Source organism: Choloepus didactylus, chromosome 18, assembly GCF_015220235.1.
Source record: "Choloepus didactylus isolate mChoDid1 chromosome 18, mChoDid1.pri, whole genome shotgun sequence".
In the NCBI taxonomy this organism is placed as follows: Eukaryota; Metazoa; Chordata; class Mammalia; order Pilosa; family Megalonychidae; genus Choloepus; species Choloepus didactylus.
The window spans coordinates 32,139,123-32,164,794 of NC_051324.1; the positions used below are offsets into that span (position 1 = coordinate 32,139,123).

A 25,672-nucleotide genomic window follows, 5' to 3' on the forward strand; every position below is an offset into this window, starting at 1 on the left:
TTATTTTTTTTTACCTCTTTAAAAAAGAGCCTAGTTAGCTTTACCTAGAGATCTTTTCTCTCTCTTGGGTTTCAGTTACTTTTCTGATTGCCTGTTAGACTGCTCCTTGTGGACATCACTCCTACCACCTTTTTCCCCAGACCTACTCTTATTGGGTTCTTCTTTTCAGTAAACAGCATCACCATCCTTGGCAACTGCCCAGGCTCATCTCAGCGTCATCTTTAGCTCTTTCTGCTTTTTTTGCTACTGTTTCCTGTCTTGACACTTGTCAACTCCTGTTGACTCTTCTTTTTGAATATCTTTTATTCACTCTTTCTTTTCTATTCCCACTATTCTAGTTGTGACCCTTTTCATGTCTTATTAAGATTATTGTGATCTTTTTGCTTTGTCTTCTTGCTGATATATCCTGTTACTAGAGCTTCTTAAAGCACATTTCTGATCATGTCACTCTTCTACTTAAAATCCTCTGACAACCTCGTATAATATTCAAAATAAAATAAAAAAGTTTTAAAGGCCCTCTATGGTCTGCTTACGTTTCTAATCATATATCTTATATTCAATCTGAAACCATTTCTCTGAACATAAACTGCATCTTCGGTCTTGAAGCCTTTGCTCAAGCTGTATAGTGTGCCTTTCTTTTACTTTAAGATCCACTCAAAAGCCACCTCCACAAGACCTTCCAAGATATAACCCATCCAAATTAATCTTTTCTTCCCATAGCTGTTAGTCTTTTGGACCTGTTACAGCACTTTGCACATTCTGTCCTGTGTCGTAGTTAGTACCTACATGTCTCTTCCACAAGATTGTGAGCTAATTCATTCCTTTCACGTTGTAGAAACTCAATAACTGTTCACTGAATTGAATCTAATCCAACCCTCTCATTTTATGAACGGAGAAATTGAAATCCAGGGAGATCATACAGTGACAGAGCTAGGACTAGCTGCCAGGTCTTTTCTAGTTCAAAATGCTCCCCCCTATAATTACATGCTGACACTGTCAAGCATCTTGTGGACATTCGGTCTGCCTTGATGTTAGGCAATTCGATGTTCTACAGAACACCAGGGCTCTGTTTACTGTTATTTTATTTATGATAAAAACTACATATTTTGTTTGAAATCTTTGTGCATATGAAGATCATGATGTATTTTTGTTCTGTTTTCAGCTTCATGTTTCCTGTTGCAGGTGGAATAAGACCCTCTCAAGGTATGGAAAGCTTAAGATTTGAACTTTTCTTTTCACTATTATGTTTTTGAATTTGAGGATTAAATGGGTAAAATGAAAAGTAAATTCTATTGCTGCTGAATAGAGTAAAATTTTCCTACAGTTTTAAATCTTTATAGCAGTTACTCTTACAATTTCTTAAAAATTGTGTAATTTTGGAGGGCGAAGGGACTAAGGATCACTCCTAACTCCTCCTAAACTTACTTAAACATATGTTAACAGGTTGTCATCTAACCTCAGAGATATAAGGAGAGTTTCAGGGCAAGAATATTAAAGAACAGGTGACAAAAATGAAACAAGCTGTAATTCTTTTAATGACTCTTTCTCCTTCTAGTCTTCTGCTCAACTGTAAGCCATAGGGTAGGGGCTACGTCTGCCTTATTCTTGTCAATATTGCCAGCACCCAGCATGCTGATTGCCCACAATAGGTTCTCTATAGGTGTTTGTTGAGCGAATAAATGACCCTTTATAGTTATTCTACACAGCCATATTTTCTCTATATGAATTTAGTCTTATTATGTACATAAAAAGATTGCACAGTCTGATTCAATTTAAACCAATTAAGTCTCAGTTTTATTCACAGAAATATCTCTACTAGGTATACTCCTTCTCTCTCGGTTTCAGACAAGGGCCCACCAAGATCAATTCTAGCTGTCTTCAAGGAAATAGTAGTGAAGGGATATGATCTTGATCTATGTGCTGCTATGCAACTGGGTCACAACCTTTAAAGAGGAATGTACCTGGTCTTACTTCGCTTGCTTCTTTCTGCTCACTATACCTCTTCTCTCCCCTCCCCCCGTCCCCTATTCCCCTCCAAGTTCCTTCTGAAAATTGGTGCTTCTCACAAAGCTAGTGTTGATTGGTCCTGTTAGACTTCATAGAGAAACAGAAACTCCTAGGTCACCAGTAGGTAGAGATGAAAGATAGCAGGTGGTCAGTGGCTCATATTGACTTTGTCTCGATTTATAATCAGTGATGTAGGTTTCAGGTAAATTTTTCCAAGGGTCAGTTGTATTCTTTTCATTGTGCTCACAATTTATACATTATTTAAGCTGTCTGTAGTTAGATGTGTCCCAGATTTAGATCAAATGGTTTGAGGCCTTTTGTTCTTTAAAACAAAAGTTTATCATGGCTTATTATTTTACATTTTTATACACTTGCAAGTAGAAATCTACATATGGAGTGAAGGAACAGGACAAGAAGAGTTCCCAAAAGTTATCTGACATTTTTTCTTCTGGAATTGGAGATTTTTATAAAGCATGTTGTAGTGGAATTTTTGACCATTTGAAGGCTTTAAATTATGCATGGCTTATTTCAGAAAGTATATTCAAGGAACTAACAGCAGGGGTTGCCACAAGGAGATGGAAGAGAGACAGGGGACAGGGGAGAGGAGACTTATTTTTCACTGAATACACTTTTATGCCTTTTGAATGTTGAACCGAGTGCCTGAGTTACCAATTTAAGAATTAAAAAAAAAAAAAAAAAGCTAGTTAAAGTAAGTAAAACCTTAAATCTAAAGAGATAAGAGGGAAAACATCTTACTGTGGATGTATTCAATCTGTGCATTCTAATTCTCCTTGACACCTTAAGTCCTTTGCATTTCTTGTAACTTTGTGTGGAATATATTCTTTCCAAATATTGTCATGGCCCTTTCTTCCTTTAGGTACTTTCAGATGCCACCCTATTAGTGCAGCCTTTCATGACTGTCCATATACAATATAGCAACTGTCCCTTTTCCTGACTCTCCCTTTCCCCTTTATCTGCTTTATTTTTTTGACCTCACTTTAATCACCACATGATGTACTTAGTTTTTATTATCTATCTCCCCCAATGACAGTGTAAGCTCCATGAGGGCAGGGACCTGGTTTTATTCATTACTGTGTCCCTAGAATGGTGGTTGGCATTGAAAAGGCCTTCAAATATTTGAATAAATGATTGAATGAATAAATGAATGGTATGCCTCTAATAGCTGTTACCTGCAAAGGTGAATGTCCATGCATGTGAAATGAAGCTGTGTGTAAATAACCTTGAAGGTACATAAAACCCACAAGGTAAACATGGTATACCTTCCTGGACCTTAATTTTTTTTACTTGAAAATTAGGTTAAAAGCTCCATATAGTAGAACCAACATGGATGTAATATATGCTAAAATGCAGAATTAGAATGAAATTTGTGTTTGGGTTATGTAGGGATTTTGTTTTATTCACTGGTATATACCAAGTATCTAGAACTGTGGCTTACATATAGTAGGCATTTAATATTTACTAAACCCCATAGGAACACATGTTTATTATTCTCTGCTCTTAGGGACATGTCACTGAAAAAGTCTGGGAGGTGTACTAGTCTAAATCATACTTTCATGATAGTTTACTGACATTGCATTATATACTTTGCATGCTGATGATTGTTTTGTGGTAAACGTTATATTAACTATTCATTTAAGGGAAGCCTCTCTGAGCATATAAGGTATTAAACAGTTTCACAAAATCAGAAACCAAGGCACAAAAAGAAATTAGGCAAGTTGCTGAAGGTCCCAAAGCTAATAAGTGGCATTTCTTGTTAGCCTCCAGAATTGGTGCTCTTAAATGTTTTTGTATAGTTTTCTATTGCTCCATAACAAATTACCCCCAAACTTAAACAATAAACATTTTATTATTTCCCACTGTGTTTGGGAGTCAGGAACCCAGAGCAACATTGGCTCAGGCCTCTCATGAGATTGCCGTCAATATGTCACACTGGGCTGCAGTCATCTGAAGGCTGATGGGGCTGGATGATCTCCTTCCAAGATGGCTCACTCACATGGATCACAAATTCTTGCTGCCTTTTGACATGAGGCCTCAGTTCCTCCCCACATGAACCTTTCCATAGGACCTCTTGAGTATTCTTATGACATGGCACTGGCTTTCCCCAGAAAAAATGATCCAAGAGAACAAGGAGAAAGCTGCATTGTCTAACAAAGACCTACAGGTCTTAAGAAGACCTAGCCTTGGAAGTCACACAGTGTCATTTCCACAATAGCCTACTGGTTATTCTGGTCAGCCCTATTCAGTGTGGGAGGGGATGACACAGGGTGTGTATACCAACAGGCAGAGATCATTGGGGACCATCGTGAAGGATGAATATCATACAGTTAGATTATACTGCTAATGTTTTTAATATGCATAAAAATTCTGTGGAACAGATGCTATTATCCCCATTTTACAGATAAAGTTTTGTAACTTTCCCAAGGTCATGTAGCTAAGTAAGTGATAGAACTGGAATTCAAACTCAAGTCTGTCACACTCTAGAACCTATGCTTTTTCCTCTGTGCTGTGCTGCCTTCCAAGCAACAAGTCCTTTGGGTACTTATGGTTTCAATAAAGTGAATTTTAAAGCACATTGACTGAATGACGCCTTTATGTTTTTCTGCAGGCATGATACCTATGCAGCAACAAGGATTCCCTATGGTCTCTGTAATGTCCCCTAATATGCAAAGCATGATGGGAATGAATTACAGCTCACAAATGTCCCAAGGACCTATTGCTATGCAGGTACTTGCCTCTTTAGCTAATTGTTTAGAGAGTTATTGTTTATTTTTCACAAAAGTGTGTTTTCATACTCAGAGCTTAACTTCATATTTAGAAATAGATACAGTTGCCTCTTATGTGGCTTTCTTCAAAATAAAATGAAGATATATTTGTAAGAGTGAGAAGAAACAAGAGAAATGGTATTCATTTAGTTGATAAAATTTATCAAGGTTCAAAAATCTGACTTTGTTGGCATATTGAAAATAGGCTTATCTCTTAGAGGGTCTAGGAGTAATGTCATATGTGAGACTGATGTGTACAATCAGAATAATTATCCATCTACAACTCATCACACACTTAAATATCAAATGTGAACCTTGGTGACTTCTGCAAAGGAAGGGTACATGTGCAATAAGAACATGTATAGGACCTAACTCAGCATCAAGGGTCAGAAAAACTTCTCTGAGGAAGTGACATTTAAGTTGAATTTGAAGAAAGAGTAGATGTTAATCACATGAAGAGGTGGGAGAAGAGCACACAGGCAGAAGGAGCTTCATTTACAAAGGCCCTAAGATGGCAGGGAGCTTGGCAGGTTTGAGGAATGGAAAGCAGTCTGTTGTTGATACAGCTGAGTGAGCAGAGAGAAGGGTAGCTTGAAATGAGGTGGACATGGTTGGGTCATGCAGGGAACTCACAGACCATGTTAAAAGATTTTGAAGTCTCTTTTAAGAGCATTAGGGAGCCATTGAATAGTGTAAAGCAGTGTAGGAACATGATCAGCTTTGTGTTTCAAAAAGAGCATTGTGACTGTTGTTTGTAGAATAATTTGAGCAAGAGTGGATGGGGAGAGACTGTTAAAAGGCTGATGTAGGAGAGCCAGTGACAGATGTTGGTGGCTTTAATTAGGGTGTTGGCAGAAAGGTAGAGAGATGGATGTTTTTGAGAACTATTTAGGAAATAAAATCAGTAGTATCACTGAAAATAAAGGAGAAGGTGATATCAAGTTGAATCCCAATTTTCTGCATGAGTAACTAACTTGGTGCTAGTTAATAAAAGAAACATTGGGGGAGATTGTTTGATGGTACATGTTGATTTTGAAAGACCCATGAAACATTCAGGTGTAGTTGTCTAGAGGCAGTGTAAATTTAGTAAACCAACCTGGAACTCAAATTCTTTCACTCTGGGTTGAAAATTATAGATATGGGAGTCATCTGCATATGGAAGGTAATTGATTCCATCGAGTTGAATAAGAACATCCAAGAAAACTGGATGGAGAAAATAGTCCATGGTAGAGCCTTCAAAATTTTAACATATCAGAGAGTGAGTTACTAGCAGAGAGAATGAAGAGGAGTGGCTACAGAAGTGGAAAAAATAAAATAAAAGGAAAAGAAAATGAAAATTTATCATGTTATTAAAGCCAAGGGAAGACGAAGTTTTAAGAGAAAGCAAATAGTTAACTTTGGTAAATACAGCAGGGAGGTAGGTCATTGGGCAAAGCAAGTTAAAAGCCCCTTCCTAACCTCAGTGGTGTGGGGAAATGCAACTCCTCCATGTGCCTGGAAAAAAAAAAAAAATCAGAAATATTGGTGGAAAAAGGAATACTCATGTCAGTATGATGGGTACATTCTTTTTGTATTCAAATCATACAGGAAATTAAATCATAGAAGCCACTTGATTGCTTTTCAGTAAGGAAATCATTGTTCCAGAGACTTGAAATACAGCTCGTGCATGGTGAGCATATGCTTTGCATCTATACCACTTATTATGATATTCTACTAATTCTAAGATGACCATTTTTTCACACGTTAACACATCTGAAGGCTTCATACAAGTGATGGCATCTTAGAGTCATTGTCGTCCAATTCCTGAAGTAGTTGGCATTGTCTGTAGATATATGAACTTGATCGTAGCTGTTCACATGTCTTTCCTCCAATAGAGTTATATCCATGGTTGGTTCTATACTACCATGTTGAGTTTGATTTTTCAAAAAGATTACATTGTGTTTTAACATTAAAAACAAAAAATAACTGTACACAAAAAAGACATGGAAACAGGAGAAAGATATATGTTTGATATTAGTAAAGCAAATAAGGTTTTTGGAGGAATGACTTGAAGTCCATATTTTCTTGCAAAATATCAGCTTTTATAAGAAGAATGCTTATAGAAGAAGCTTTTATAAGAAGAAAAGAAAATACCCACAAGTAGATGAAGCTGTGTTATGTTTTGTTTCTGAGATATGATCTAAAGGGTTGCCTACCGCAAGACAATAACAGAATTGCCAAATCCCTTGGAACAGATGAATGACATTTCCAAGCAACGAGAGGCTTATGTTCTTGATTCAACTGATGTGATCATGCAGGACTATCATTAAGGTGTCAAGATCAGTTGGCAGTGATTTTTTTTTATAGTACTTATAAATAATGATACACATTATAATTGATGCATCTTAGATTCAGTGAAATTTGGGAATTTGTTAATTGTGTTACCTCGGACGACTTCAACCTCACTGATCTTCAGTTTCCATGTTAGTATGATGTAGCTATTACTAATAGGCTATTCTATAGGGTTGTTGTGAAGATTGAGTGAGCTATTGCATGCAAAAGTGCTTAACACAGTACCTGGCAGGTGGTATGTGCTTCTTATAATTTACATTAGTCAACTTAGTTGGGGAAGCATAATTAAAAGCAGGCATTTCCTGGTGGGCATGAACACAAAACAAGGGACATTGAATAGATTGTAGGCATTGTGGATCTGGGCATGGATTTTGGTGTCAGAGAGACCTAAATTCTAATACCACTTTGCCACTTAAAACCTGTAAAACAGGAATGTAAAAATACCTTACCAATATGGTTATAGAAAGGATTGAATGAAAGAATTATGTAAGGCACTGGCACACAGTGAGCTTGCAGGAAGTGGCAGCTATTCCTTTATTTTTATTTCTTGTATTAATGTTAATAATATCAGGAATGATCTTTCAAATGATACATTATTTAAGGTTCTGTGTTTAATATTCTTAGGACTTTTCATGTTTCTAAACTTTCATTGGCTCACAACCACTACTTTTGTCTAAAACATTCTTTCTTCAATACCGAGTGAAAACCAGTAATAAACATAATAGTAATAACTACCATTTGTTGCTTGTGTATGCTATATTCATTGTATGTATTATATCATTCAGTCCTCATAAGAACTCCATAAGATAGGTAATATTTTTATTCCCATTTTACAGGTAAGAAAACTGTGATCAGAGAGGTTAAGTGACTTGTTCAAGGTCACAAAACTTGTTCCAGAGCAGAGATACAGACCAAAGTTATCTTATATTCAGAGCCTGAGTTCTTAACTCCCAAACTTCATTGGTCTGAGTATCACTTTCATGATTTTTGCTGTGTATTATTTAATATTTTAATTGATTAAACATAAATTTATTCTAAAAGTAAACTTTGTATTGCTAAAGTAAATAGAAAAATCCATGTTATTTTGTAACTGAAAAATAAATATGAAATCGAAATGATGTTACCAAATTCTGAGTAGGTACTGTTACTTACTGGAGTTTATAAGCCTGAGGCTTTACTTTCCCTTTGTTAGAAAAGGAAATTACCATATCTGCAATTTACCTGCAAGTGATTCAGCAAAAGAAAAAGTATGTTTGTATGTGTAGAGACAGAGAGCAAATAGGACAGAATGTTAATGTACTATTCTTTTCTTCCTATATGTTTTTTTTCTTTTTTTTTTTTTCATTTTTATTGAGATTGTTCAGATACCATACAATTATCCAAAGATCCAAAGTGTACAATCACTTGCCCCTGGGTACCCTCATACAGCTGTGCATCCATCACCACACTTAATTTTTGTTCAATTTTTAGAAACTTTTCATTACTCCAGACAAGAAATAAAGTGAAAGATGAAAAAAGAAAAAAAGAAAAGGAAACTCGAATCCTCCCATATCCCTAACCAACCACCCTCAGTTGTTGGCTCGTAGTGTTGGTATAGTACATTTGTTACTGTTTATGAAAAAATGTTGAAATACTACTAACTGTAGTATATAGTTTGTAATAGGTATATATTTCTTCCCTATATGCCCCTCTATTATTAACTTCTAATTGTATTGTCATACATTTGTTCTGGTTCATGGAAGCGATTTCTAGTATTTGTACAGTTGATCATGGACATTGCCCACCATAGGATTCAGTTTTATACATTCCCATCTTTTGACCTCCAGCTTTCCTTCTGGTGACATATATGACTCTGAGCTTCCTCTTTCCACCTCATTCACACACCATTTAGCACTGTTATTCTCACATCTTGCTACCGACACCTCTGTTCATTTCCAAACATTTAAGTTCATCCTAGTTGAACATTCTGCTCATACTAAGCAACTGCTCCCCATTCTTAAGCCTCATCCTATATCTTGGTACCTTATATTTCATGTCTATGAGTTTACATATTGTAATTAGTTCCTATCAGTGAGACCCTGCAATAATTGTCCTTATGTGTCTGGCTTATTTCACTCAGTATATTGCCCTCGAGGTTTTGTCATCAACCCGTTTTTTTTTTTTTTTTTTAATGTGGTTTTGTTCACTCACCATACATTCCATCCTAAGTAAATAATCGATGGTTCTCTGTATGGTCATATATTTATGTGTTCACCACCTTCACTACTATCTATATAAGGGCATCTACATTTCTTCCACAAGGCAGGAGGGAGAGTCAAAGAAGGTAGAGAGGCAAAGGAAGAGGAAAAAAAATGACAGCTAGGAAGTGGCAAAAGGAAAAATAACCTTAAATCAAAGTAGAGTAAAGAATCAGACAATACCACCAATGTCAAGTGTCTAACATGCCTCCCCTGTCCCCCCTCTTATCTGCATTTACCTTGGTATATCACCTTTGTTACATTAAAGGAAGCATAACACAATGATTCTATTAGTTACAGTCTCTAGTTTATATTGATTGCATCCCTCCCCTAATGCCTCCCCATTTTTAACACCTTGCATGGTTGATGTTTGCTTGTTCTCCCTCGTAGAAGAATATATTTGTACATTTTATCACAATTGTTGAATACTCTAGATTTCACCAAGTTACACAGTCCCAGTCTTTATCTTTCCTCCTTTCTTCTGGTGTCTCACATGCTCCCAACCTTCCTCTCTCAACCGTATTCATAGTTGTCTTTGTTCAGTGTACTTACATTGTTGTGCTACCATCTCCCAAAATTGTGTTCCAAACCACGCACTCCTGTCTTCTATCGCTCTGTAGTGCTCCTTTTAGTATTTCCTGTAGGGCAGGTGTCTTGTTCACAAAGTCTCTCATTGTCTGTTTGTCAGAAAATATTTTGAGCTCTCCCTCATATTTGAAGGACAGCTTTGCTGGATATGGGATTCTTGGCGGTTTTTCTCTTTCAGTATCTTAAATATATCACCCCACTTCCTTCTTGCCTCCATGATTTCTGCTGAGAGATCTGCACATAGTCTTATCAAGCTTCGTTTGTATGTAATGGTTCTCTTTTCTCTTGCTGCTTTCAGGATTCTCTCTTTGTCTTTGACATTTGAAAATCTGATTATTAAGTGTCTTGGCATAGGCCCATTCAGATCTATTCTGTTTGGAGTACGCTGCACTTCTTGAATCTGTAATTTTATATCTTTCATAAGAGATGGGAAATTTTCATTAATTATTTCCTCTATTATTGCTTCTGCCCCTTTTCCCTTCTCTTCTCCTTCTGGGATACCAATGATACGTACATTATTGTACTTTGTTTCATCCTTGAGTTCCCGGAGACATTGCTCATAGTTTTTCATTCTTTTCTCCATCTGCTCCTTTGCATGTAGGCTTTCAGGTGTTTTGTTCTCCAGTTCCTGTGTGTTTTCTTCTGCCTCTTGAGATGTGCTGTTGTATATTTCCATTGTGTCTTTCATCTCTTGTGTTGTGCCTTTCATTTCCATAGATTCTACTAGTTGTTTTTTTGAACTTTTGATTTCTGCCTTATATATGCCCAGTGTTTTCTTTACAGCCTCTATCTCTTTTGCAGTATCTTCTCTAAACTTTTTTAATTGATTTAGCATTAAATTCCTGTATCTCAGTTGAAGTGTACGTTTGTTCCTTTGACTGGGCCATAACTTTGTTTTTCTTAGTGTAGGTTGTAATTTTCTGTTGTCTAGGCATGGTTTCCTTGGTTATCCAAATCAGGTTTTCCCAGACCAGAACAGGCTCAGGTCCCAGAGGGAAGAAATATTCAGTATCTGGTTTCCCTGAGGGTGTGTCTTAGAAAATTGCTCCACCCTGTGATGCCTCAGGTCACTGTGCTTTCCTGCCCAGCAGGTGATGCCTGTTAGCCTATAATTCTTGACTGGTGTGAGGAGGTATGGCCGTGTTCCTCCAGGCTCTGGGGTCTGGTTCTATGTGGAAAGGGCCCCACCCCTTTCCTCTTAGAGAAGATAGACTCCCTAGGGGGAGGTCATTAGCATTTCAATGGTCTCTCTCCTGCTTGTGCTGTCTCCACCCTTCTCTGAGTCACAGCCCTGGAAACTGAAAATGACTGGGGCTTTCTCCACTGAGCCAAAAAAGAAACAGATAGTCCCATTCAGACCTAGTTCAAGGCGTCCCTCCGGCTGTCCAAGATCAGTCGTCACCCAAAGCCTCTGTCTGTTTTTTGGGGATTCATACCTGTAGTGAGCAGTTCACACTTGCTACTTAAAATCCCAGTTGGAGCTCAGCTGAGCTATATTCGCTTGCTGGGAGAGAGCTTCTCTCTGGCACCAGGAGGCTTTGCAGCTAGGCTATGGGGGAGGGGGTCTCGTGACTTGTATCCGCATGTTTTACTTTCAGATTTTATGCTGTGATCCTGGGCATTCCTCCCAATTCAGGTTGGTGTATGATGAGTGGATGGTCTCGTTTGTCTCCCCGCAGTTATTCTGGATTATTTACTAGTTGTTTCTATTTTTTTGTAGTTGTTCCAGGGGGACTACTTAGCTTCCACTCCTCTCTATGCCGCCATCTTGCCCAAGCCCTCCTTATGTACTACTCTTTTAAATTTTCTGTAGTAGTAAATTAAAAAAAAATGGGTAAAAATCAGTAACATTTATAACAACACAGTAAAGGGAAATTAGCAAGTGGTAGAAAGATGTAAAAGAAAGTCGCACTTACCTGTGACTTTCTCTTTATTATAATCTGACAGTTGCAGGAGAATTGAAGAGAATTTTCTCACCATGTAGTTCAGTGTGCTGAATGTGTATCCCACCATCAGTAATCAAAATCACAGTTGGGGAGTGTGGATTAAAGAAAATAATGTTACACAATTTCTTTTAGAGTTGGTGAATGAAGTTGATAGTATCATGATTTAATAAATACAACCTAAGATGGGCTTCTTCCATTTGGATACCCATATCTTTGAAAATCTTTCTTCAGCTTTCGCAGCCTTTAAACAAAGTAATCAAATGAACTGACCGTAGCAGTCAGACTTTTGAATGGCTGACTCACAAAGCATTATATTATTTTTTTAAGTAAGTAAATATATTAATTCACATAGCTGTCACTAAAGATTAAGAGTAAAATGGGTTTTCGTACTTTTATAAATAAGTAAATATTGGGAGTTCACAATCAGAATTTAAGTTGGAACCATTGTCATATTGAAGTCAGTTAAGCAAATAAAGGTTTTATTTTCTGTTTAAGAATTCAAGAGAACTTTCAGAATCATTTTTTATTCATTTCTAATTAGAAGAGGATGGAAATATTCATTTTAACATCAAGACAATTGAACACTTGTGGATTTTGAGTCCATACTGGTCAGCTTTCAATAGACGTAAAAACAATCCCTAAATTTCAGAGACTTATAAAAATTGAAGGTTTATTTCTCACTTGTGATACAGGTCCTTTATGGGTTGGTTCTGACTCTGCTCCATGTTTTCTTTTCTTTTTTTTTTTTTAATTCAATTTTACTGAGATATAGTCATTTACCATAGAATGATCCACAGTGTACTATCATTTCACAGTACCATTATATATTTGTGCGTTCATCACCACAAACAATGTTTGAGCATTAAAAAGAATAAGAATTAAAGTTAAGGTATAAAAGAACACCCAAAACATCCCACACCCCCTATCCCTCCCTATTATTCATTTACTTTTAGTCCTCAGTTTTCTATTCATGTGTCCATATACTGTATAAAGAAAGTGAGAGCCACAGAGTTTTCAAGTCACACAGTATAAACTATATAGTTATACAGTCATCTTCGAGAATAAAGGCTACTGGGTTGCAATTCAGTTACAGGTATTTCCCTCCAGCTATTCCAATATACTAAAAACTAAAAAAGGATATCTATATAATGCATAAGAATAACCTCCAGAATGACCTCTTGACTCTGTTTGACATCTCTCAGCCACTGAAATTTTATTTTGTTTTTATTTGCCTTCCTCCTTTTGGTCCAAGAAGGCTGCCTCAATCCTATGATACCAGGGCCAAGCTCATCCCCATGAGTCATATCCCACATTGACAGGGAGACCTATACCCCTGGAAGTCATGTCCCATGTAGAGGGGAGGGCAGTGAGTTTACCTGCAGATTTGGCTTAGAGAAAGAGGCCACATCTGAGCAACAAAAGAGGTTCTCTGGGGATGAGTCTTAGGTACCATTTTAAGTAGGTTTAGTCTCTCTTTTTGTGGCAATAAACTTCGTAAGGGCAAGCCCCAAGATTGAGGGCTTAGCCTTCCACATTTATAGTCCCCAATGCTTGTGAGAATATCATTAATTCCCCAGGTGGGGAAATTTAATATTCCCACCCACATTTTCCCATAGTCCCTCAAGGGGGCTTTAAAAATACATTTTTATTTTATCTGCCTAAAATACTCTGGGATGTATTGGGGCTTCACACTAACCTATACAAACCAACCAGATTTCACTCCCTGTTCAGCGTTCCATGTAATTATGTTGTTTGAATAAACTGACCATACAAATTAAATCATATAATGTGTTACAAACAATAGAGATTTTGCACCTAATAAACGTCTCCTCCTTTGGTCTTACACAGAAGTTGAAGTTTTAAAAACACCATAACTATCATCCTTTACCCTTTAGTCTGATTTACCTTAGTTCTAACCAAGTCCATTTCATTCATATCTCTAATTGAAGTCTGATCTCTTTTTTCAGACTCCTTAACATTTGCCATATGGGGTAATGCTGACATTCCTAGCTGCTAGACTTCTGGCTTTGAGTCTCAGGTATCATACCGATACCCAAAATTCCAGGGATTGACCAGATTATACACAAAGAGCTCAGCATCTCAGAATTTAGAAATAACCATTGCAACTCACGAATAGATGTAACTGCTGTTAAGAGCCTACAATTTAGGAACCTTTATGGTAAGCCTTCCCCTGATAACCGATGCTCTCAGGCTCAGGTCTCAGTTTGCATATTGTAGTTAGTCCATATTATTGAGGCATTACAATATTTTTCTTTTCATTTCTGGTTTATTTCACCCAGCATACTGTCCTCAATGTCCATTCACCTCACAAATTCACTCCTTCTTGTAGCAGCTCAATACTCCATTGTATGTATACTCCACAGTCCGCCATTCTGTTCATCAGTCAATGTACCCTTAGGCCACCTTCATCCGCTGCACATCGTGAATACTAATACCATAAACCCCACTGTGCAAATGTCCATTCGTGCCCCTCTTTTCCGTTCTTCCAAGTAAATACCCAATAACCAAGTTGCAGGATCATTTGGCAACCCCATGCTTAGCTTCCCGTGGAACCACCACAAGGTACATCCCTTTATCCACATTTTCTCCAACACTTGTATCCCTCTGTTTATTTTTAGATGGTTCTATTCACGCACCATCTATTCCATCCTAAGTAAAGAATCAGTGGTTCCCTGTATAATCGCATAGTTATGCATTCACTACCACTATCTGCATAGGGACATTCCCATTTCTTCCACAAAGAAAGAGGAAGAGGTGAAAAAAGTAGAAAGAATATATTATACCACTGCCCTTTTTGCCTCCGTGGTTTCTACTGAGAAATCCGCATGTAGTCTTATTGGGTTTCCCTTGTATGTGATGGATTGCTTTTCTCTTGCTGCTTCCAGAATTCACTCTTTGTCTTTGACATTTGATAATCTGAATATTAAGTGTCTTGGCATAAGTCTGTTTGGGTCTGTTCTCTTTGGGGTATGCTTTGCCTCTTGGATCTGTAATTTTGTGTCTTTCATAAGAGATGGCAAATTTTCAGTGATTATTTCCTCCAAATTGTTTCTGCCCCTTTTCCCTTCTCTTCTCCTTCTGGGACACCTATGGCACATATATTCATGCACTTCATGTTGTCATCTAATTCCCTGAGGTGCTGCTTATGTTCGTCCATTCTTTACTCTTTCTGTTGTTTTGTGTGTAGGATTTCAGATATCCTGTCCTCCAGCTCATGAATCTTTTCTTCTGCCTCTTCAAATCTGCTGTTGTATGTCTCCATTGTGTTTTTCATCTCTTGTACTGTACCTTTCATCCCCATAAGTTCTGCCAATTGTTTTTTCAAACTTTCGAGTTCTTCCTTATATTTACCCAGTGTCTTCTTTATCTCCTTCATCTCTTTTGCTGTATTGTCCCTCAACTCATTGATTTGATTTATGAATTGATTTAGGAGATTTGTTTGATAAATAATTAGTTGTTTCAATTCTTGTATCTCAGTTGAAGTGTAAGTTTGTTCCTTTCACTAGGCCATATTTTCATTTTTCCTAATGTGATTTGTAATTTTTTGCTGTTTAGGCATCTGGTTTCCTTGATTACCCCAATCAGATTTTCCCAGACCAGACAGACCTGGGTCTTAGGAGAAGGCTGTTTTCAGTATCAGGTTTCCCTGATGGTAAGACTCTGCAGATTGTCAGACTTTCCTGTGAGGGCTCTAGACTCTGTGCTTTTCCTATTTTTCCCAGCAGGTGGCATTTACCAGCCCATTGCTCCTTACTGGTGTAAAGAGGTGTGGTTTCTTTACTTCTCAGTGAACCCTGTCCTGGCCAGGGGCCTAGGATGTCAGAAGCCAAGATTATGTTGTTTCTGGACACACACACACACACACACACACACACACACACTCACACACACACCCGCCCTGGCCCTGGGGTCTAAATTTCTGAGGAAGGGCCACTTGAGCTGGGCCCCGCCCCCCTTTTCTTAGGGAAGATACACCCTTTAAGGAGTTATTTTCTGCACTTGAATTTCTCCTTTGTCTCTCTGACTGTTAACTTCACCCTTGCCTGGGACAGTGCTGACAATTGAAAATGCCTGAGGCTTTCTCTAATGAGCTACTTAGAGTGAGAGGAAAAAAAATGGGAAAAAGAGAGAAAGCCTCTTTTCAGAGCCAGTCTCCAGCCCCCTAGTTTTGCCAGTCAGCTGGTGTTGGTACCCTGTTCTGTTTCCCTTTTCTTGGGACACAGCTGTTTTCCAGTATTCTGAGCTCAGCCATCTCCAAAAGCCTGTTTTTATTTCTTTATGTATTTTTTTTTTTTCTGTCATCCCTTTCTCCTCTCTGCTGGGAGGGAATCTCAGGTTTGTTTCCTATTTGGTCTGGGATTATCTGTGCTTGCAGGTTGTATTCAGTAGCCCAAATTTATTTATTAAAACTGCAGTTGGAGCTTGGTGGAGTTACTTTCCCTGTAACCTGTTTCTTTTTTCCACAGGGAAGTGTTTCAGCTCAGCCTGCCATGCCAGTGGGGTAGGGGCGCCAGCTCTGCAGTTTGGGGAGCTTTACTTACAGTTCTGTGCTGCAATCTCAGCCATCCTACCCATTCAAGGCTAGTGTACACTGTGTACAGTCACAGATATCCCCCAACAATTGTTCCAGATTATTTACTAGTTGTTCCTGGTTATTTACTAGTTGCTCTAGAGGACTAACTAAATTCCACACCTCTCTATGCCACCATCTTGCTCCAGACTCCATGTTTTCTTTATTCTGGGATCTGAATTGTAGGAGTAGCTCCTTACCCAGGACATCCCAGGCCCTTGGCATAGGGAAAAAAGATGGTGAAATCATGTGATGGCTTTAAAGCTTCCACTGAGAAGTTGTATTTATCAGTCACTTCTACTCACCAAAATAATGTGATGAACATCTGTGAGCCTACCACACAGATTTATCAAATTTTAAAAATCATTTTTTTTATTTTGAGATAAATGTTGATTCACATGTAGTTGTAAGAAATAATACAAAAGAGATCCAGTGTACCCAATTTTCCTAATGGTAACATCTTGCAGAATAAAGGTATAATATCACAACCAGGGTATTGACATTGATATGATCTGTTGCTGACAGGGCGGTGCAGGAATGAGACACAGACACAAGGTTAAGAATTAAGGGAGCAGGGGGCCCACTGCATCTCGTGCTAAGTGGACAATAATGCACCTTTGCTCCAGTTATTTATTTCAGAAGATCAGGGAGTATATGCTAAATGTTCTCAGGCTCAGGAGAGCCCACCAGATACCTATGTTTACATCCTGTTGCATGTCAGAAAGAACAATCTAGGTTTAGGACAATGGTAAATGTTGTCGTCATAGTCACAAGACACATATCTTTACAGGGCGGGCCTGCACGGTGTTCCATGCAGGCCTGAGGCTTAGCGTTCCAAGCCACCACCCTAGATATGCCTCAGGCAACATGGAAGACTCGGTTTCCCACAATGATCCAAGATACAGAACATTTCTTTCACCTTAAAGATCCCCCTTTGTTTCCTTTTTATAGCTGTGCCTACTTCCCTGCCACCCCTAACCACTTCTTAACCTCTGGCAATCTCTAATCTGTTCTCTATTTCTATAATTTTATCATTTCAAGAATGTCATGTAAGTGGAATCATGTAGCCTTTTCAGATTGGCTTTGTTCACTCTAGAGATTCATCCAGATTGATGCATCTATCGATAGTTTGTCCTTTTTTTATTGCTGAGTAATGTCCGATGGTATGGATATACCACAATTTGTTTAACCATTCACCTGTTGAAGCACGTCTGGGTTTCCAGTTTTTAGTTATGAATAAAGCTGCTATAAATATTCATGTACAAGTTTGTGTGTAAACATCACTCTTCATTTCTCTGGGATAAATGCCTAGTAGTGAAATGGCTAGGTCATATGGTAGTTGCATGTTTAGTTTTTTAGAAACTGCCTGTTTTCCAGCAATACAGGAGTGACCCAGTTTCTCTGCATTCCTGCCAGAATTGGTTTTGACATTGTGTTTTGTTTTGGCCATTCTCATAAGTGTGTTTTAATGTATTGTTGTGCTTTTAATTTGCATTTTCCTGAAGGCTAATGATGTTGAACATCTTTTCATGTGCTTATTTGCCACCTGTGCCTTCTCTTCAGGGAAATATCTTTTTGTGTCTTTCTCCCATTTTCTAAATTTTTTTTTGTCTTTTTTTTTTGTATTTTACTGTTGAGTTTTGAGTGTTCTTTATATATTCTAGAAACTAGTCCTTTGTCAGATATGTGGTTTGCAAATATTTTTTCTCAATCTGTAGCTTTTCATCCTCTTAACAGGGTCATTTTTAGAACAAAAGTTTTTAATTTCAATGAAATCCAGTTTATCAGATTTTCCCTTTATGGAATGGTACTTTCGGTGTCAAGTCTGTAAACTCTTTGCTTAGCCCTAGATCCTGAAGATTTTCTATACGTTTTATATTTTCACATTTTCCTTTTAAGTCTATGATCCATTGGGAGTTACTTTTTATAAAAAGTGTGAGACTTAGGTTGTGCTGGTTTGGATGTGTTATGTCCCCCAAAACACCATTATCATTGATACAGTCTTGTGTGGGCAGGAAATGTATTGGTGTTGATGGGGTTGGAGACTTTTGATTGGATGTTTCCATGGAGATGTGATCACTCAACTGTGGGCAAGATCTTTCATTGGATAATTTCCATGGAGGTGTGGCCCCACCCCTTCAGCATGGGCCTTGATTAGCTCAGACAGAAGGAGAGCTTAGTACAGCTAAAAAGGGACACTTGGAAGAATGCACAGGAAATGAGAGAGGAACTGCAGTTTACAGAGACATTTTGGAGACAGCCTTTGAAAGCAGACTTTTGCTCCAGAGAAGTTAAGAAAGGACAAATGGCCCAAGAGCAACTGAGAGTGACATTTTGGAGAGAAGCTGAAGCCTAGAGAGGAATGTCCTGGGAGAAAGCCATTTTGAAACCAGAACTTGAGCAGATGCTAGCCACGTGCCTTCCCAGCTAACAGAGGTTTCCCAGACACCGTTGGCCGTCCTCCAGTGAAGGTACCAGATTGTTGATGCCTTATCTTGAACACGTTATGGCCTTAAGACTGTAACTTTGTAACCAAATAAACCCCCTTTATAAAAGCCGATCCATTTCTGGTATTTTGCATAATGGGCAACATTGGCAAACTGGAACATGGGTCAAGGCTCATTTTTGCCTATGGGTGTCCAGTTGCTCCAGCACTATTTTTGAAAAAGCTGTCTTTCCTTCATTGAATTGCTTTTGCACCTCTGTCAAAAATTAGTTGGGCATATTTGTCTGGGTCTTTTTCGAGCTTCTCTGTTCTCTTCCATTAATATGTGTACTGTTTTACCAATAATACAGTCTTGATTATACCCTATAAGACTGATTCCTCCCATTTTTATTCTTTTTAAGGTTAAGTGTTCTAGTTTCTTTGTATTTCCATATAATTTTTTGAAATAATCTTGTCTATAGCAACAAAAAAAATCTTGCTGGGATTTTGATAGGGATTGCATTAAACCTTATATCAGTTTTGGGAAAACTGACACCTATACCATGTTGAGTCTTTGAATCTATGAATCTATCTCTCCATTTATTTAGACTCTTTTTGGTTTCTTTCATCAGTGTTGTGCAGTTTTTAGCATATCTTGTTAGAATTACACCTAAGTATCTTATTTTTTTGAGTGATTGTGAATGGTATTGTATTTTTAATTTTGGTGTCCACATATTCATTATTAGAATATAGAAAACCAATTGATTTTTTGTATATTTATCCTGTATCCTGCTATCTTCTGAACTGACTGCTTAGTTCTAGGATTTTTTTTTTTTTTTTTTTTTTTTGTAGATTCTGTGGGATTTTTCTATGTAGGCAGTCATAGCATAGTTTTATCAAATTTTAATATGCCATATTTGTTTCACATCTTTTTAAAGAATTGAACAATACAGTTCCAACTTCCTTCCCCTCCTTCTACAGTGGTACTTAACACTGTTGTGAATTCACTGTTTATTGTTCCATGTATAATTTATACTTTTATTATTGCATATGTTTGTATATTCATGAACATTATGTATTTTCTAAGTTTTAAACTTTATGTAAGTGTATATCCTACTACATCTTCATTTTTTAACATTGTTTTTCCCCAAGATTTATACCTGTTATAGAGGTATGCCAAGTTTGTTCATAATGGCTACTAAGTAGTATTTCATTGCATGAATATATATTCCAATGATGAACATTTAAGTTATTTCCATATTTTTTGCTATTTGTTTGTCTTATCAATTTCTTAGAGTTCATTTTATGTGTATGTGCCAGTTTGAATGTATTATGTCCCCCCAAACGCCATTATCTTTGATGCAGTCTTGTGTGGGCAGATGTACTAGTGTTGATTAGATTGGAATTCTTTGATTGAGTATTTCCATGGAGATGTGACTTGATCAACTGTGAGTGAAATGTTTGATTGGATAAATTTCCATGGTGTTAACCCTGCGCATTCAGTGTGGGTGTTAATTGGATCACTGGAGTCGTATAAAGGAATTCTCAAAAGAATCTCAGAACAACTGAGAGTAACATTTTGAAGATCACCTGCAGCTAAGAGAGGACAAAACGCCCCAAGAGCAACACTTTGGAGAATGCCATTTTGAAACACAACGTGGGAACAAGCAGACACCAGCCATGTGCCTTCCCAGCTAACAGAGGTTTTCCAGATGCCAGTAGCCTTTCTCCAGTGAAGGTACCCTTTGTTGATGCCTTACCTTGGACGCTTTATGGCCTTAAGACTGTAACTTTGTAACCAGATAAACCCCCTTTATAAAAGCCAATCCATTGCTGGTGTTTTGCAAAAGGGCGGCATTAGCAAACTGGAACAGTGTATATTCTGGATAACCCTTTGTGGGTGTTTGGTTGCCAATATCTTCTAGTCTTCTGGCTTGTGTTTTAATTTGTTTATGGTATCATATATAGAAATTAAGATAGGGAATTCATTTCTTTTATGGTTTGAGCCTTTTGGTGTCATCTAAGAAGTTCTTCCTTATCTTGAGGTCATAGGGATATGTGCATGCATTTTCTTACAAAAATTTTAAAATTTCTTTTATCTTATAGCTCTTTAACCCACCTGGAATTGTTCCTTGGTATTGGTGTGAGATGGAAGGATCTAGTTTTATTGTATTCCATTTGGGCAGCCAGTTTTCCCCAAATCATTTATAAATAGCCCACTTTTTACCCAGTAATTTCTAAGATTATTCTCATAGTATCAGAGTTCTTTATGTGGTTTAGATTAGTTTCTGCACTCTTCTATTTGTACTATTGGTATACCTGTCCTTCCTTACATTAATAATTATCACACTGCCTTAATTATTCTAGCCATAAGCTAAGCCTTGATATCTGGTAGTGTGTCTCCTTCTTGTTCTTCTTTTAAATAATTAGAGCTGTTCTTGGTCCTTTGTCCTTGAGTATAAATTTTAAGATTAGCCTGTCGGGGAGAAACTAAGATGGCAGCTAGGTGAGACAGGGCAAAAAAAAAACACCTCCATGAAAAACACTAGATAAAAACCAGAAAGTGACCCAGAATACTGGTTACAGTGATGCGCCAGCTGGATGAGGTCTCCTAGTTCCACAGGGGCCATATACTTGGTTAAACCAGGCGTCTGCATTCTGAAATGAGTGAGTCAGCTGGCTGGAAGACCCGCAGCCACGTGGTGGTCTGGAGAAGCCAGGGTTTGGCGTTTGGAGACCAACAGGCTCTTTTAAAAAGAAAAGGGGGAAAAACCAGGAGTGGCTGCAGCTGCGATATTGGGAACCATGCAGCAAAACACAGCAAGAGGGGGCTGGGCCGGCTTCTCAGTGTCTGGCCTGGAAGATAGCCCGCTGCAGATACCCTTGGGGCCGGGGGAATGGAGGGGAGAGCCAGAAGCAGAAAGAAACCCCCGGCTAGCAGCTGGCTCCCCGAAGGGCTGGATAAACTCCTGCCTGGGACCGTGCCCACAGCCCAGAGCCCTGCCAGTTGTCCCAGAGCTGGGAAGAAGGAACTGTGCGAGGAGGGGGGTGTGGAGATGCCCTGTTCGGCCATCTTTGCATCAGGCTGAAAATGCCCCGGCACAGCCCGGCAGCCCGGGGATTCCCTTGAGGGATGGCGCGCACTGGTGACGTAGCACGGCATTCCCTCGGCAGAGGTCCTGGAGGATCGCGGTGGGGCGGGGGGATCCACTCAGAGAACCCAGGGACACTACGCCAAGTCCGGTGGTTTGTGGGACAGCGAGAGAGAGGGTCTGGGGCTGAACTGAAATGAAGGCTTAGACTCTTCCAGGAGCCTTGAATCTCCGGGAACCTGGCAGATTTGAATATTAAAGCTGTCCTTCCTCCCTGGCCACCCATACACACACCCCACATTCAGGGCAGACGGCTCCAGCAACACACCCAAACTGAGTTCTCAAACTGAACCCCACAAGAATCATTTCCCCACACACTGCGGGGACACGGTGGAGAACTGACTTGAGGGGTATAGGTGACTCACAGATGCTATCAGCTGGTTAGTTAAAGTGTACGCCACCAAACTGTGTTTCTGAAAAATTAGATAGGTATTTCTTTTTCAATTTGAAAGAACCCTATCAAGCAAAGCAAATGCCAAGAGGCCAAAAACAACAGAAAATCTTAATGCATATGATAAAACCAGACGATATGGAGAATCCAACTCCCAACACACAAATCAAGATATCGGAAGAGACACAGTACCTCGCACAATTAATCAAAGAACTACAATCGAGGAATGAAAACATGGCAAAGGATTTAAAGGACACCAAGAAGACCATGGCCCAGGATATAAGTGACATAAAGAAGACCCTAGAAGAGCATAAAGAAGACATGGCAAGAGTAAATTAAAAAATAGAAGATTTTATGGAAATAAAAGAAACTATTGACCAAATTAAAAAGACTCTGGATATTCACTCTGGATATTCTAGACTCTACAAGATTAGAGGAAGCTGAACAACATCTCAGTGTGCTAGAAGTCCACAGAACAGAAAATGAAAGAACAAAAGAAAGAATGGAGAAAAAAATCGAAAAAATTGAAATGGATCTCAGGGATATGATAGATAAAATAAAACGTCCAAACTTAAGATTCATTGGTGTCCCAGAAGGGAAAGAGAAGGGTAAAGGTCTGGAAAGAGTATTCAAAGAAATTGTTGGGGAAAACTTCCCAAACCTTCTACACAATATAAATACACAAAGCATAAATGCCCAGGCAACTCCAAATGGAATAAATCCAAATAAACCCACTCTGAGACATATTCTGATCAGACTGTCAAATACTGAAGAGAAGGAGCAAGTTCTGAAAGCAGCAAGAGAAAAGCAATTCACCACATAAAAAGGAAACAACATAAGACTAAGTTGTGACTACTCAGCGGCCACCATGGAGGCGAGAAGGCAGTGGCATGACATATTTAAAATTCTGAGAGAGAAAAATTTCCAACCAAGAATACTTTACCCAGCAAAACTTCCTTCAAATTTGAGGGAGAGCTTAAATTTTTCACAGACAAACAAATGCTGAGAGAGTTTGCCAATAAAAGACCTGCCCTACTTCAGATACTAAAGGGAGCCCTACCAACAGAGACACAAAGAAAGGAGAAAGAGATATAGAGAATTTTAACAGACATATATAGTACCTTACATCCCAAATCACCAGGACACTCATTTTTCTCCAGTAATCACGGATCTTTCTCCAGAAGGGACCATAACCTGGGACATAAAACAAGCCTCAAGAAATTAAAAAAAAAAAATTAATATACTCAAAGCACATTCTCTTAACAACAATGGAATACAAATAGAAGTCAATAATTTTTGAACTGTAACTCCACTATTTACTTCCTACATGATATAAAATACACAAACTCTAATGACAAATCAGTGGTTTTGAACTCAATGTAAAATATGTAATTTTAGACAACTATATAAAGGTGGGGGAATGGAGGAGTATAGGAACATAGTTTATGTGTCCTATTGAAGTGAAGGTGGTATCAAAGAAAAACAAGATTGATATGGATTTAAGAGGTTAATTTTAAGCCCCACAGTAAACACAAAGAAATTATCAGAGAATATAACCATAGAGATGAAAAGTAGAGTTTGGGTTAAGAGAAATGGGGGAAGAGGCAATGGGGAGTTAAGAAATGAGTGTAGGGTTGCTGTTTGCGGTGAAGGGAAATTTCTAGTAATGGATGGTGGGAAAGAGCATTACAACATTCTAAATGTGATTAATCCCACTAATGGAAGGCTAGGGAGGGGGTGGAATGGGAAGATTTAGGCTGTATATATGTTTCCACAATTGAAAAAAAAAAAAAGACAGTCTAAATAGATGAAAATTGAATGCCAAGAATGAACATGGATGGGATTGGAGGATAGAGGACAGGTGGCTCAAAGGGACACAGTTGAGACATAAGGAAAAGGAAATATAGAATGTAAGCTTTGTATCATTGTTGAATCTCTTGTACTTCTTAGCTGCGCTTAACGAGATTGCACAAAAGAATGTTCTTGTTCATGGGAAGTGTATATGTGAATTATAGTGTATGTTCAAGGATGTGTGCAGCTAGCTCTAATATGTTCAGAAGACAGAGCAATAGATGATGGCTGATAGGGAGGGAAAGAAATAGCGGTGTGACAGCATGTTAAAGTTGGTGGATTGCGCTATTGGGGGAGGGCGGTCAGTGTATGATGGAATTCTGTGTATGGGGTTAGTATTGTTTTTGCAACTGTTACTGTAACTTTGAATTTATTTCAAAAAAAAAAAAAGATCAGCCTGTCAAGTTCCACATAAACTTGTTGGAATATTGATTTAAATGGACATTTTTAGTTTTCCTATTTGTCGTACTTAATCTCTCTGCTTATTCATATCCTCAGTAGTCCTCAGTATACTTTTAGATACTTAAACTTGGGGGTGAGCTTCTTTATTAGTAGTACTTTTGGTAGTTTATTGAATGTATCTTAGAATTCTGAATTATTTCTTTTGCTGTGACATTAAATCACTATGTAACTATGGGCTAGTAATTTCTTAACCTTTTGGTTTATTTGGATTTCAAAGGAATGTAAAAACAAAGAAATTTCAGAATTGAACAATATGTTAGCCAAAAGTAAGAACCCTATGGATAAGTTTACCAGCAGATTAGAAATGGCCAAAGAAAGAATTAGTGAACTGAAGATAAGTCAGGAGAAACTATCTAGAATGTAGTATGACAAGAAGAAAAGATGGAAATATATGAGGGATTTTGAAGATACAGTGAGAAACTATAGCGTGTGTTTAATTGAAATCCTAGAATTAAAGGAAAAAGAAAATAAATCATTGGAGATAACGACTGAGAAGTTTCCAGAACTGTTTCTAGAACATTGGCCCACATATTCAGGAAGCCTCGTAAATCCAAGCAGAATTGTATTAGTTATCTATTGCTGTAGAACAAATTACCGCAAACTTCGTGGCTTACAACAGTAATAAACATTTATTATTTCACTTATTCTTTGTATCAGGAATTATTGGCAAGTGGCTTTAGTTAGGTGGTTCTAGGTCAGGGTCTCTCATGAGATTGCAGACAAGTTGTTGGGTCTGGCTGATGATGGCTAGGGCTGCATTTATCTGAAGGCTTTGCTGAGGCTAGGGGATCTGTTTCCAAGATGGCCCACTCCCATGGCTGGCAGTTCAGTGCTGGCAATTGGCAGGAGGCCTCAGTTCCAGCACAACGGCCTCTCCAAAGTGAGTGATTCAAGAGATTATATCATAC

General features: G+C 38.2%; 1 protein-coding gene across 10 annotated transcripts in view; it reads left to right on the forward strand.

Moving 5' to 3' along the window:
- SYNRG (synergin gamma) overlaps window positions 1-25,672 on the forward strand; it is a 128,516-nt gene that overhangs the window by 4,443 nt on the left and 98,401 nt on the right. For all 10 annotated transcript variants that reach the window (XM_037810270.1, XM_037810272.1, XM_037810275.1 and 7 more), the window contains exons 2-3: window positions 1,163-1,203; window positions 4,634-4,752. In XM_037810270.1, coding sequence (XP_037666198.1) covers window positions 1,163-1,203; window positions 4,634-4,752 — 160 coding nt within the window. The remainder of the gene's footprint in view (window positions 1-1,162; window positions 1,204-4,633; window positions 4,753-25,672) is intronic.